General features: G+C 47.3%; 1 protein-coding gene across 2 annotated transcripts in view; it reads right to left on the bottom strand.

Moving 5' to 3' along the window:
- The window catches only part of SNX8 (sorting nexin 8), a 40989-nt gene extending 26112 nt beyond the window's left edge, over positions 1-14877 (bottom strand). The window contains exon 1 of one of the 2 annotated variants that reach the window (XM_039470671.2): positions 14762-14877. In XM_039470671.2, the coding sequence (XP_039326605.1) occupies positions 14762-14855 (94 nt within the window). In that variant the 5' untranslated portion in view covers positions 14856-14877. The remainder of the gene's footprint in view (positions 1-14761) is intronic. The other variant, XM_039470665.2, reaches the window with a different exon arrangement.
- Between the last annotated feature and the right edge of the window lie 208 nt (positions 14878-15085).

Below are 15085 nucleotides of genomic sequence, written 5' to 3'. Positions count from 1 at the left end.
CAGAACACCACGAAGCGTGAAGCATAGTTCTTTTTTTTTTTTTTCCCCTGCTTGCTCAGGCAGGAGTGCAATGGTGCAATCCTGGTTTACTGCAATCCCAGGGTATTGGGATTATAGGCATAAGCCACTGCGCCCAGCCTCTGTATAAAGTTTTTGTTTTGAGACACAGTCTCACTCTGTCGCTCAGGCTGGAGTACAGGGGCACTTTCTCAGCTCACTGCAACCTCCACCTTCCGGGTTCAAGTGATTCTCCTGCCTCAGCCTCCTAAGGAGCTGGGACTACAAAGTGCGTGCCACCATGCTCAGGTAATTTATATATATTATATATATACACACACACACACACACACACACACACACACACACACGTTAGATGGAGTATCGCTCGTATTGCCTAGGCTAGAGTACAATGGCACGATCTCAGCTCACCACAACCTCCGCCTCCTGGGTTCAAACAATTCTCCTGTCTCTGCCTTCCGAGTAGCTGGGATTACCAGGCATGTGCCACCACACCTGGCTAATTTTGTATTTTTAGCAGAAATGGTGTTTCTCCATGTTGGGCAGGTGGTCTCAAATTCCTAACTCAATGGATCTGCCCACCTCAGCTTCCCAAAGTGCTGGGATTACAGGCATGAGCCACCCAATCTGGACAATAATTCTTTTAATATTTTTTTCATTAATCTTTTTTCTTTTTTTTTTTTTTGAGACAGTCTTGTTCTATTGTTCAGCCTGGATTGCTTGAGCCCAGGAATTCGAGACCAGCCTGGGCAACATAGTGAGACCCTATCTCTATGAAAAATTAATTTTTGAAAAATATAAAACCTTTAAAAAATTTAAATAAAATAGTCTATATGGCACATTACAACTTTATGCACATGGAAAGTAATATGCAAACATGAATAAAGATGTATACAGGTTGTAGGGATGGAGTGACTTTATTTCAAAATATTTTAATGTTCTATTAAGTAAGGTATTAAAAATAAACCTTAAGGTTAATGAAATTGAGGCTATCAAAAGTTTCTGTTTAAAGTAAATGACCTAGGCTGGGTGTTGTGGCTCCTCCCTGTAATCTCAGCACTTTGGGAGGCTAAGGCAGGTGGATCACCTGAGTTCAGGAGTTCAAGACCAGTCTAGCCAACATGGTGAAGCCCCCTCTCTACCAAAAATACAAGAGTTAGCCAAGCATGGTGGCATGTGCCTGTAATCCTAGCTACTCTGAGGCTCAGGCAGTAGAATCGCTTGAACCCAGGACTTGGAGGTTGCAGAGAGCCGAGATCATGGCACTGCACTCCAGCCTGGGAGACACAGAGCAAGACTCCCTCTCAAAAAAGTAAAAAAAAAGTAAAAAGTTACTTTTTAAAGTATACAACCTAGACTGGGTCCTATGGCTCATGCCTGTAATCCCAGCACTTTGGTAGGTTAAGGCAGCAGGATTACTTGAGTCCAGGAGGTAGAGGCCAGCCTGGGCAACATAGTGAGACCCCGTGTCTATGAAAAATACAAAAATTAGCTGGGCGTGGTGATGCGTGCTTGTAGTCCCAGCTACTTGGGAGGCTGAGGTAGGAGGATTGCTTAAGCCCAGAAGGTTCTGGCTGCAGTGAGTGGTAATCATGCCACTGCATTTCAGCCTAGGAGACAGAGAAAGACCCTGTCTCAAATTTAAAAAAAAAGAAAGAAAAGAAAAAGAAACAGTAGGCGACATATGGTAGTTAGTATAGTAGTTAGGGGAGGCACGTTTGGCATGAAAGGATGGTGGGTGAAGTGTGCTCCCTGTAACAGACGCATCTCTATTTCCCCACATTTGAGGGGTGATCCTGCTGTTCCCTGGCCACAGAGCTGCTGAACTCTCATTTCTAACCCCATGGCTATAATACGATTAGGAAACTTCTGCTTCCACTTCCTGAGAACAGTTTGTTAATTTCAGAATAACAGTAGGTTAGAGAAGTTTTTATTTATTTATTAGCTGATTCAGAATCTGTAAGTAGTGAAGTGTTTTTTTGGAGACAGAGTCTTGCTCTGTCTCTCAGGTTGGAGTGCACTGGCATGATCTCAGCTCACTACAACCTCCACCTCCTGGGTTCAAGCAATTTTCCTGCCTAAGCTACCCGAGTAGCTAGGATTACAGGCATGTACCACCATGCCTGACTACTTTTGTATTTTTGGTAGAGACGGGATTTCTCCATGTTGGTCAGGCTGTTCTCTAACTCCCAACCTTAGGTGATTCGCCTGCCTCAGCCTCCCAAACTGCTGGGATTACAGGCTTGTGCCACCACACCTGGCTAATTTTTATATTTTTAGTAGAGATGAAGTTCCTCCATGTTGGCCAGGAAGGATGGTCTCAAACTCCTGACCTCATGTGATCTGCCTGCCTTGGCCTCCCAAAGTGCTGGGATTACAGGTGGGAGCCACCCCACCTGGCCTATTTGTACATTTTGAGCAGGGTGTGGTAGCTTATGCCTATAATCCTAACACTTTGGGAGGTCAAGGCAGGAGGATCACTTGAGACCAGGAGTTTGAGGGCAGCCTGGGCAACAGAGGGAGACCCCATCCCTATTAAAAAACAAATTTATGACTGGGCACAGTGGCTCACACCTGTAATCCCAGCACTTTGGGAGGCCGAGGTGGGTGGATCACCTGAGGTCAGGAGTTCAAGACCAGCCTGGCCAACAACAAAAATATAATAATTAGCCGGGCATGCTGGTGGGTGCCTCTAATACCAGCTACTCAGGAGGCTGAGGCGGAAGAACCCAGGAGGTGGAGGTTGTAGTGAGCCAAGAACATGCTACTGCAGTCCAGACTGGGTGACAAAGCAAGACTCTGTCTCAAAAAAAAAAAAAAAAAAAAAAAAGATTTGTGCATTTTATGGTGATTGAATTATACTTCACAGTATTGTTTATACAGTAGACGCAATCCACCTGAACCATTCTGCCCCATTCTTCTCCCTTCCATGACAAACTTTTTTATTTTTATTTTTTTGAGATGGAGTCTTGCTCTGTTGCCAGACTGGAGTGTAGTAGCGCAATCTAGTCTCAATGCAACCTCTGCCTCCCGAGTTCAAGTGACCCCCACTCCAGCCTCCCAGTAGCTGGAATTACAGGTGTGTGCCACCATGCCCAGCTAATTTTTATTTTTAGTACAGTCAGGGTTTCACCATGTTGACCAGGCTGGTATCGAACTCCTGACCTCAGGTGATACACCTACCTCAGCCTCCCAAAGTTCTGGGATTACAGGTGTGAGCCACCACGGCTGTCTAATGACATACATTTTGGTAGTAACCTCCTGATGAACAAACTTACTTTATTTCTTAAAAATTTATTTTTTCTTATTTATATAGTTTTGTTTCTTTTTTCTTTTTTTGATTCTGGCTCTCTCCAGAAACCAGAACCTATTTTTCTTTAACCACAGTATCTAGAACACTATCTGCTGTGTAGGAGAGTCTCAAATATTTGAATTACATTTTTATAAATTTTTATAAGAGATTATCACATTGCAGTTTGACCACACTGCAAATACGTTTTATTACTGGTCTTTAAACCCATCCCCGCCTTCTCTCTCTCACTCACATGCACACACACACATACACAATTTGCAAGGTAAAATGCAGCAATTTGAAGAAAGAGGAACTAACTGAATCACTGTTATGTAGAACAGAGTTTGCCAGAATTTGTGGTTAGCAAGAAAGTGATGTGTTCCGGGTAGGGGAAGTCTGTTTTGGTATTATTTTGTCTTTCCAGAGAAAAACACATTACAAAAAGAGATGTGTGCCTGTCCTGTTTGCTGGGGTGTTGAGAAGAGACCTGGAGTGATCATGGTGCTGGCTGGACGTGGGTGGCTTCTCAGGACCTGCTGAGTCTGAGAGGAGCCATGCAGTGATTAGAAGCTTGAAGGATGCAGGCAGGAGGCCCAGAACCCGAGAGCAGTGGAGAGCCTGGCTGTTGGTCATAAGCATTGTCACCCTCTTTTTTTTTTTTTTTTTTTGAGACGGAATCTCACTTGTTTCCAGGCTGGAGTGCAGTGGCACCAACTCAGCTCACTACAACCTCTGCCTCCCAGGTTCAAGCAATTCTGCCTCGGCCTCCCAAGTAGCTGGGATTACAGGTGTCCACCACCACACCTGGCTAATTTTTGTATTTTTAGTAGAGATGGGGTTTCACCATGTTGGCCAGGATGGTCTTGAACTTGGGACCTCAGTGATCCACCCACCTCAGCCTCCCAAAGTGTTGGTATTACAGGCATGAGCCACTGTGCCAGGCCCATTGCCACCTTCTGAGAAACTGGAGCGCCCTCACGTTCTGCATATTTCTACTATAGAATCACGAAAAAAAATTACATAACCGGACTTAAGGGGCAGAATTGCTTTGTGAGAAGTGTTTTTGGGAAAACATTGGCATTAAAATATCAGGTAGGGTCCCCTTTGGGGGGACTGAGGTGGGGCGTGTGTTCAGCCCCAGGAGAAGCTGGTCCACCCTTCATGCTATTTCCTGTTAACTGGGTTGTCAGATGCCCTTGCTGTTTCTGCTGTGTGCTGTAGGGGTTTAATGGGGGTCTTTTTAGTTCCCTGTAAGCATTTTGAAGTTTGTGTGTTATGCAAATTTAAAGTGAAATTACACAAAGTTTGATTAATCCCCGGAAGATGCCCTAGGAAAAGAAAGAAAGTCAAGTTAGGTAATACCTCTCAAGAAGCCCAATTACGTTATTTTCCAGAAATCTTCCAAAACCTGATGTGTGCTGGTGTCCACTAGGAGCCTGATGAGTGAGTTGTAATCAGACCCAGTAACAGGTTTTAGTATGAACTGGCGCTTTCAGAAAATTCTGTTATACAAATGATATAACCACAAGGGCAAACATTTTTAGATAAATCCCCTGTAATGCCACCCCTTTAACACAGCTGGTGCATTTTAGTATATTTCCTTATTTCCTGTTTATTGCTTTTTACGTAGTTCTCATCATAGTGAATATGCGTCTTTATAGTTAGTTCTTTTCACTTGACATTTTTCTACACTGCTAGTTTTTATAATTTTCTACCTAATGTCTATATAATAATGCATTAAGGAACAAAAATTTGTGCTTCGAAAGTGCTAATATGATAAAATATCAGTTAAAAAAAAAGTTTCAGGCTGGGCGGGGTGGCTCATGCCTGTAATCCCAGCACCTTGGGAGGCCGAGGCAGGCGGATCACCTGAGGTCAGGAGTTTGAGACCAGCCTGGCCAGCATAGCAAAACCCCATCTCTACTAAAAATACAAAAATTAGCAGGGCATGGTGGCGCATGCCTGTAATCTCAGCTACTCAGGAGGCTGAGACAGGAGAATCACCTGAACCCTGGAGCCGGAAGTTGCGGTGAGCTGAGATCATGCCATTGCACTCCAGCCTGGGCAACAAGAGTGAAAGTTTGTCTCAAAAAAAGAAACAAAAAAAACCCACAAAATAACACAAAATGTTGGGAGGCCAAGTCAGTGGGATTGCCTGAGCTCAGGAGTTCAAGACCAGCCTGGACAACATGATGAAACTAAAATACAAAACAAAAATTAATCCATCATGGCAGTGTGCACCTGTAGTCCCAGCTACGATCTCAGCTCACTGTAGCCCCCGCCTCCCAGGTTCAAACAATTCTCGTGCCTCAGCCTCCCAAACAGCTGGGATTACAGGTGTGTGCCACCATGCCCCGCTAATTTTTGTATTTTTAGTAGAGATGGGGTTTCACCATGTAGGCCAGGCTATCTCCTGACCTCAGGTGATCCGCCTGCCTCAGCCTCCCAAAGTGCTGGGATCACAGGCGTGAGCCACTGTACCAGGCCAGGCCCCATTTTTATAAGCAGTCACGCAAGAGAAAGAAATAAAGTGTATCCAGATTAGAAGAGAGGAGGTCAAACTATCTTTGCTGATAATATGATATTATACCTAGAACACCCTCAAGACTCCTCTAGAGAACTCCTAGACTTGAGAAAAGAATTCAGTGAAGTTTCAGGTTACAAAATCAATGTACACAGACCAGTAGCACTGCTGAGAATCACCCACCAAGCTGAGAATCAAATCAAGAACTCATTCCCATTTACAATAGCTACAATAACAACAACCAAACTCAGGAATATAGTTAACCAAGGATGTGAAAGATCTCTACAGAGAGACTGACAAAACATTGATGAAATAAATCATAGATGACACAAACAACTGGAAAAAATCCTGTGCTCAGGGATTGGGAGAATCAGTATTGTGAAAATGACCTTCCTGCCCAAAGCAACCTATAGATTCAGTGCGATTCCTCTCAAAATACCAATGTCATTTTTCACAGAATTAGAAAAAAAAAAATCCTAAAATTCACATGGAAACAATGAGCCCAAAAAGCCAAAGCAATCCAAAGCAAAAAGAATGAATCTGGAGGCATCGAATTACTTGACTTGAAATTAAACTGTAAGACCGTAGTAACCAAAGCAGCGTGGTATTGGCGTAAGAGTACACACATGGACCCAGGGAACAGAATAGAGAACCCAGAAATAAAGCTACATTTTTACAACCAACAGATCTTGGACAAAACATACCAAAACATAACACTGGGGAAAGACACCCTAGTTAATGAGTGGTGCTGGGAAAATTGGATAACCGCACTCAGAAGAATGAAACTGGATTGCTATCTCCCACCATATGCAAAATCAACTCAGGATGGATCAAAGTCTTAAATCTAAGACCTGAAACTATACCAACTCTAGGAGATAACACTGGGAAAACTCTTCTGGACATAGGCCGAGGCAAAGAATTTATGCTTGAGACCCCAAAAGCATTTTCTGTTTTTTGGTTTTTGTTTTTTTTAAGACTGGGATTACAGATGCCTGCCACCACACCCAGCTAAGTTTTGCCTTTTTAGTAGAGACAGGGTTTTATCATGTTGGCCAGGCTGGTCTAGAACTCCTGTCCTCAGGCGATCCACCTGCCTCGGCCTCCCAAAGTGCTGAGATTGCATGAGATTACAGGTGTGAGCTAGTGTACCCAGCTTTTTTTGTTTTTTTAGATGGAATATCTCTCTGTTGCCCAGGCTGGAATGCAATGGCATGATCTCAGCTCATTGTAGTCTCTGCCTCCTGGGTTCAAACAATTCTTGTGCCTCAGCCTCCCAAGCTGGGATTACAGGTGTGTGCCACCATGTCCTGCTAATTTTTGTATTTATAGAGATGGGGTTTCACTGTGTTGGCCAGGCTGGTCTCGAAGTCCTGACCTCAAGTGATCCACCTGCTTCAGTCTCTCAAAGTGCTGGGATAACAGGCGTGAGCCACTGCGCTTGGCCATTATTTTCTGTTTTGAATTCTTGCGGCCAAACAGTGAGGTGGGTGGTCTTGTCTTTTATTATTTTGTTTTATTTTTACATTTTATTTTATGAGACTAGATCTTACTCTGTCACCCAGGCTGGAGAACAGTGGCACAATCATAGCTCACTGTAGCCTTGAACTCCTGGGGCTCAAGTGATCCTCAAACCTCAGCCTCCGGAGTAGCTTGGACCACAGGTATGCACCACCATGCCCGACTAATTTTATTTTTTTGTAGAGATGGGGTATTGCCATGTTGCCCAGGCTGGTCTCCAACTCCTGGTTCAGGTGATCATCCCGCCTTGGCCTCCCAAAGTGCTGGGTTGACAGGTGTGAGCCTCGCTTGGCCTTGGCCTTATTTTAGAGAAGGAAATGCTGAGTGCAGAGCGGTGAGCTACTTGTTGACAGTCACAGACAGACCTGTGGCTGCAGCTCCTGCTCACAGGTTTTGGGTGTTGAATTAGGCCGCCAGAGAGGGAGCCCAGGCTTTGGTAACATTGGGTAGCCTGGTACGGGTGCTGTCCCCACAGCCACCTTGCTGGCTCTTTGGCCTTGGGCAGGTCATCACCAGCTGGGCCTCCAGTTTTTGCATCTGTAAAATGGGATCACAAATGAACCTACTTACAGCGTTTTTAGGAATAAAGAGATGGTCTCTGAAGTGCCCGGTAGACTTCCAGACACCAGCACTCTATGAGGGCTATGATCCCGATGTCCTCGCCAGTACTGGTGACCACCTGTCTGTGTGATTATAGCCATCGCGATGGGGATGGTGACATCTCAATGTGGTTGAGCATCTTTTCTTTTCTTTCCTCTCTTTTTTTTTTTTTTTTGAGTTGGAGTCTCGCTCTGCCGCCCAGGCTGGAGTGCAATGGTGAGGTCTTGGCTCACTGCAACCTCTGCCTTCTGGGTTCAAGTGATTCTCCTGCATCAGCCTCCTGACTAGCTGAGATTACAGGTTCCCACCACCATGCTCAGCTATTTTTGGTATTTTTAGTAGAGATGAGGTTTCACCATCTTGGACAGGCTGGTCTCAAACTCCGGACCTCAGGTGATCGACCCGCCTCGGCTTCCACAGTGCTAGGATTACAGGAGTGAGCCACCGTGCCCAGACAAGCTTTTTTTTCATGTGCCTACTGGCCATTTCTGCATCTTCTTTAGAGAAGAGATTATTAAAATTTTTTGTGCTTCTTTAAAATTAGGTAATTTGGCCTGGTGCAGTGGCTAACACCTGTAATTCCAGCTCTTTGGGAGGCCAAGGTGGGTGGATCATTAAGCTTAGGAGTTGGAGACCAGCCTGGGCAACATGGGGTGACCCCATCTGCACAAAATAAAAAAATTACCTGGGTGTGGTGGCCTGCACCTGTGGTCCTAGATACTTGGGAGGCTGAGGGTGGAGGACTGCTTGAGCCCACAAGTTTGAGGCTACAGTTAGCCGTGGTCACACCACTGCATTCCAGCCTGGAGGTGTTTATTAAGCATCTATTACGTGCTGAGCACTGTTTTCTTTTCTTTTTCTTTTTTGAGACGGAATCTCGCTCTGTCGCTGAGGCTAGAGTGCAGTGGTGTGATCTCGGCTTACTATAACTTCCACCTCCCGGCTTCAAGTGATTCTCATGCCTCAGCCTCTGGAGTAGCTGGGATTACAGGCGCACACTACCACACGTGGCTGATTTTTTTTTTTTTTTTTTTTTTGTATTTTTAGTAGAGACCAAGTCTCACTGTGTTGCCCAGGTTGGTCTCGAACTCCTGGCCTCCAGTGATCTGCCCTTCTTGGCCTCCTAAAATGCTGGGATTACAGGTATAAGCCATCTCACTGGCTTATTTTTATTTTTAATTATTTTTATTTATTTAGTATTATTATTGTTTTTTTTTTTTGAGATGGAGTTTTTCTCCTGTTGCCCAGGCTGGAGTTCAGTGGTGCAGTCTTGGCTCACTGCAACCTTTACCTTCCAGGTTCAAGCGATTTTCCTTCCTCAGCCTCCTGAGTAGCTCGGATGACAGCACCCGCCACCACACCCCACTAATTTTTGTATTAGTAGAGAGGGGGTTATACCATGTTGGCTAGGTTGTTCTCGATCTCCTGATCTCAGGTGGTCCACCCACTTCAGCCTCCCAAAGTGCTGGGATTATAGGTGTGTGCCATCATGACGGCCTTATTTTTATTTTTTGAGATGGGGGTCTCGCTCTGTTGCCCAGGCTGGCCTCCAACTCCACCCACCTCGGCCTCCCAAAGTGCTGGGACTACAGGAGTGAGCGATCATGCTCGGCCTGGAATCTGCATTTCTAACAAGTTCCAGAATGCTGCCACTGGTCAGGGACAACAGTTTGAAAGCCCTTGTTACAGGGCAACAGAGAGAAGGAATTCAGTCACTTGCCCTGACCCATACCCCGCAAAATAGAAATCAGGACTTTGTGAAGCCTGCTTTTATTTCTTCATCAGGATGGGGAAAATGAATGACATGTCACACTACAAGTTTTTCACTGAAATCAAATGAAAGAGACTCAGCAGACGTCCTCAATTTTCAACATGAATATTCCTTCTCCAGCTCATGAACACTTTTTACCCTGGATTTAAAACTTCTCTTCTGGCTGGGTGCAGTGGCTCACGTCTGTAACCCCAGAACTTTGGGAGGCCAACGCAGGTGGATCATGAGATCAGGAGTTCAAGACCAGCTAAGATCACGCCACTGCACTTCAGCCTGGGCAACAAGAGCAAAATTCATTTCCAAAAAATAAAAAATAAAAGGAATCACTAGGACGTAGGAGGCAGAGGTTGCAGTGAGCCGAGATCACACCATTGCACTCCAGCCTGGGCCACAGAGCACGACTCTGTCTCAAAAAAAAAAGTATAAATCCTAAGTGACAGTGCAATGAATTTTGACCAACATATTCACACAGAACATACCGGCATGAGATAGCAGCTGCAGGTGAGGGCCGGTGGGAGCCCACGGTGCATGGAAATTGCCCAGGCAAGAGGGGAAGGCTGGGGGCGGGGGTGACGGAGCTCTGGACCTGACTCAATGTCACTCAAGGAGTCATCCCCAGGTCTCCACAGACAGCGCGGAGTGTCCGAACAAAATGGAATGTATGGAATGCCACTGGATGAGCCACACAGACACAAGTGAGGCGTGACTCTCCCTTATTCTAAAGAGTCCACGTAGGCCTGCAGGACTGTATACAGCAGAGCCAGAATATGCCCTGGTCATCTGCACATATTTCGATCCATGTATTGATCAGTCCTGAGAAATCAGGTCGGATGATTGAGCACAGATACCACACTCACTGCTGTTCTCACTCGTGTCATAAGCATCGAGCTTCATGACCTGAAAACAGGCCCTGAAATAAACCCTTCTCCTGCACAGTCAGAGGACAGAATGCTCCAGTCAATCAGGTATTTTGATAGGAATAGTGTCAATATAAAATCCAACCAGGCACGGTGCCTCATGCCTGTAATCTAGCACTTTGGGAGGTCCAGGTGGGAGCCTGCTTGAGAGGCCAGGAGTCTGAAACCAGCCTGGGCAAACATAGCCTGGTTCACTGCAACCCATCTCTAAAAAAAAATTTAAAAAAATGAGCCAGGTGTGATGGTGCATGCCTATAGCTCCAGCTACTCAGGAGGCTGAGGTGGGAGGATCACCTGAGCCCAAGAGTCTGAGGTTGCAATGAGCTGTGATTGGTGCCACGACACTCCAGTCTGAGCAACAGAGTAAGACTCTATCCCCCGACTCCCCAAAAAAGAGAGAGAGACTACACTGAACACCGTGGCTCATGCCTGTAATCCCAGCACTTCAGGAGCCTGAGGCGGGTGGATCACCTGAGGCCAGGAGTTCAAGAACCAGCCTGCCCAGCATGGCAAAACCCCGTCTCTACCAAAAATACAAACATTTGCCAGGCATGGTGGCACATGCCTGTAATCCCAGCTGCTCAGGAGGCTGAGGCAAGAGAATCACTTGAACCTGGGAGGCAGAGGTTGCAGTGAGCTGTGATCATGCCACTGCCCTCCAGCCTGGGCGACAGCGTGAGATTCTGTCTCAAATAATCATAAATTATAATTTTTTTCTTTTTTTTATTTAATTAATTTTCTAGTTTTTTCTTTTAAATTAATTTTCTAGTTTTCTTTTCCTTTTCTTTATTTTATAAATGAAAAAACTAGAAAATTAATACACTAGCCTAGGGAAACGTGAACACACTTATATAAGGAGGTATATATTTTCTGAGTAAACATAAGAATAAAATGTGAAAACAGAATTGAAAGGATCCATCCCGAACTGAAAACAATGGTTACCTCTCAGGTAAGGCAGGAGATGACTGCAATTAGGGTGGGACTTTCACTTATTCTACAATGTTCTATTCTTTCACAAAGAAAATACATTTGTCCACGTGTGACATTACTGAAAGTTAAGAGTTTTTTTACTTTTTATTTTTATTTTTTTTAGACGGTGTTTCACCATGTTGGTCAGGCTGGTCTTGAACTCCTGACCTCAGGTGATCCGCCCGCCTTGGCCTCCAAAGTGCTTGGATTACAGGCGTGAGCCACTATGCCCAGCCGAAAGTTAAGTTTTTAAGGAGGGAGCTGCCCTAAAGAGCATTCACAGTGTAAGCTTCAAAGAATTAGAATAGAATGAGACTCTTAATGCAGAAAAGTACAACAAGCACTTTTTTTTTTCTTTTTTTTTTTTTGGCAACACCAAAGACGGAGGAGATGTCACAGTCCCCACATGAATAGCACTGGTGGGCTGTGGCTATGTGACCAAAACCCTAGAGAAGAGGAAATTCACCGCATACCCATAAGGCACAACTACTCCTTCAAACCAACCATAGTCAAAGTGTAGGTCATAATAATATAGTCTCCAGACAAAATTCAAAGACTTAATTTTTTTCTTTGCTGTTTTTGTTTTTGTTTTCTTTTTTAAAAAATTTGAGATGGGATTCACTATGCTGCCCAGGCTGGTCTCAAGCTCCTGGGCTCAAGCAATCCTCCCTCCTCAGCCTCCCAAAGTGCTGTGATTGCAGGCATGAGCCACAGTGCTTGGTCTCAAGGCCGACGTTTTCTGACTCCAGCCCATCCAATCAGGGTCCCCACCAACACACATTCCCTTGACGCTGCCTACTTTGGGCAAATTACTTACCCCTGGATTTTAGTTTTCTCTCTCAATGTAAAAAGGTCTGCTATACCACTTCTCCCCACAGCCAGGATGAGGACCACATTTCACACAGAAAGACAGGCTACGTCCCAAGTCTGTGAGCTCCACTTTCAGATTCGCCTGGTTCCAGGAAAGGGCACTGTGAAGCATACCTTGTCCCAGCACTACTAGCCTGTGGATCCCATTAGCACTCCTGATAAAATCACCACTGCCCCCAAGAAAAGCCAAGTACCTAAAGGAATTCCAGGCCACATCAAAGAGAGGGCAGTCTCAGAGCTCAGACGATCTCTAAATCACACCATTATGGTAGCCTCTGGAGTCTACCTCTATGAGTCCTGAAGGAAACACCGTCCCTACACCTGCAGAGGAACCCTGAACCACCAGGCCCTCCAGCAACGCTGAATTGCTTTACAAACTAAGGTAGCAGCAGCATTGCAATCCAATCACAGCCTACTGTTTCCAAGTGACCCCCTCGGAAGGGGTTGGGCCTGGGGCCCACGCTGGCCTCCAACATGCGACCTCATGGACAGGATGTTCTAATCAGTGAGCCTCCCCTTACACTGATAAAAGGGAAAGGAAAAAATAACTGAAGATCAATTCTGGAAGGATCTTCTTTCTAGATACAGGGTCTTCACATGGAGGACCACAACCAAATGCAACAATGCCTCTCCTGCTCCCCGATGCCGTTTCTCCCCAGTGAAGAAACTACCCATCCTCCAGAACTCACTTCACTCATCACCTCCTCAGTGACACCGTGCCAGACTTCCCCTTAAGGGGATTCCCCAACCTTGCGCCACCCCCCCAACCAAGAAGAAACCATAACTCACCAACACCCACCTATATCTATTATTCTCCGGCAGCTGGGACGACAGGAAGAAACATCCAGAAATAAGGGGCACCCTCCTGTACTCCTTCTAATGGTTATCCTCTTCATTAACCCAAATGCCTTAAAGAGAAATACCGGAGGCCGGGCACGGTGGCTCATGCCTGTAATTCCAGCACTCTGGGAAGCTGAGGTGGGCCGATCACCTGAGGTCAGGAGTTCAAGACCAGTCTAGCCAACATGGTGAAACTCCATCTCAACTAAAAATACAAAAATTAGCCAACCGTCATGGTGGGTGCCTGTAATCCCAGCTACTCGGGAGGCTGAGGCACGAGAATCGCTTGAACCCAGGAGGTAGAGGTTGCAGTGAGCTGAGATCCCACCATTGCACTCCAGCCTGGGCAAGAGTGAAAATCTGTCTCAAAAAAAAAAAGAGAAATACAGACTAGGAACCATGGTGGCTCATGCCTTTACTCCTAGCACTTTGGAAGTTCAAGGCATGAGGATCGCTTGAGGCCAGGAGCTCCAGACATAGCAAGACCCCATCTCTCTCTCTCTCTTTTTTACTTTTTAAGACGAAGTTTCACCATGGTGGTGAACTCCCGACCTCAGGTGATCCGCCCGCCTTGGCCTCCAAAGTGCTTGGATTACAGGCGTGAGCCACCACGACCAGCCACAAGACCCCATCTCTACAAAAAAAAAATTAGTGGGCATGATTGCATGCGCATTTAGTCCCAGCACTTTGGGAGGCTAAGACGGGAGGATCACTTGAGTTTGAGGCTGCAATGAGCCACGATCCTGTCAAGGCACTCCAGTGTGGGCAACACAGCAAGACTCCATCCTCTAAAAAACAGAAATAACAGCTACACATCTATAGATCTGGTTCACAGATGAGAAAACAGAGGCCCCGAGAGGCGAAATTACTGGCCCAACATCACACACCTGACGAGCTTGAGAGAGGGTAGGTGGTTGGGAAAGGCATCCAAGTCCAGGAAAGGTGCCCCCAGGGCCATGGCTCAGCGTGACCGGGCAGGGCACAAGACCAGGGCACCAGGACAGGGGCGAGGAGGAAACTGCCACCGAGGACGCCTCTGAGAGCCCCAGAAAGGCGCCTCGGAACGCGGCCAGCTGTAACCTGGACAGGGCTTTCCCGGCGCATGAGGGCAGGGGACCCCTAGGGACGGAGGCGCGAGAGGCCACAGGGACCCCCCCAAGGGACGGGGACGCGGGAGGGCAGGGGGACCCCCGAGGGACGGGGGTGCGGGAGGGCAGGGGTATCCCCAACGGACAAGGGCGCGGAAGAGCAGGGGGATCCCCAAAGAACAGGCGCGCGGGAAGGCTGGGGGACCCCCGAGGGACTGAGGCGCGGGGGCTAACGCCGGGCGCGGGGGCAGGAAACGAGTCGGGGACCGCGCACGGCGGCTGAGCCCCTCCTGCCGAGAGTGGTCGGGCCGCGGGACCAGAGCAGGTGGGGGCTGCCGCAGCCCCGCGCCCTACCTGCCGCCTGGGGATCCGCCTCCTTGCCAGCCTCCGCCTCAGCTGCCGCCCCGACTGCCGCCGCGGGAAGCGGGTCCATCTCGCGGCCAGTCATGTGAGCCCGCGCGCCCACGTGACTTCCTCCCTCGCCGCCCGGCCGCGCCGCGCCCGCGCCCCGCCCACACACGGCCTGGTCTCACGGCCTTCCCGGCGCGCCACGCCCACAGCCCGCCCCTGCTGGGCCCGCCGCCAGGCCTCGCCCCGCCCACATCCCCCTAGTCACGCCCACAGGCCCCTCCCCGTCCACGTGGACACAGCCGGCAGGCTACGCGGGTTCCTTCCGCC

This window comes from Saimiri boliviensis, chromosome 1 (genome assembly GCF_048565385.1).
Source record: "Saimiri boliviensis isolate mSaiBol1 chromosome 1, mSaiBol1.pri, whole genome shotgun sequence".
Taxonomy (NCBI): domain Eukaryota; kingdom Metazoa; phylum Chordata; class Mammalia; order Primates; family Cebidae; genus Saimiri; species Saimiri boliviensis.
This window is presented reverse-complemented; position numbering and strand designations above follow the sequence as displayed.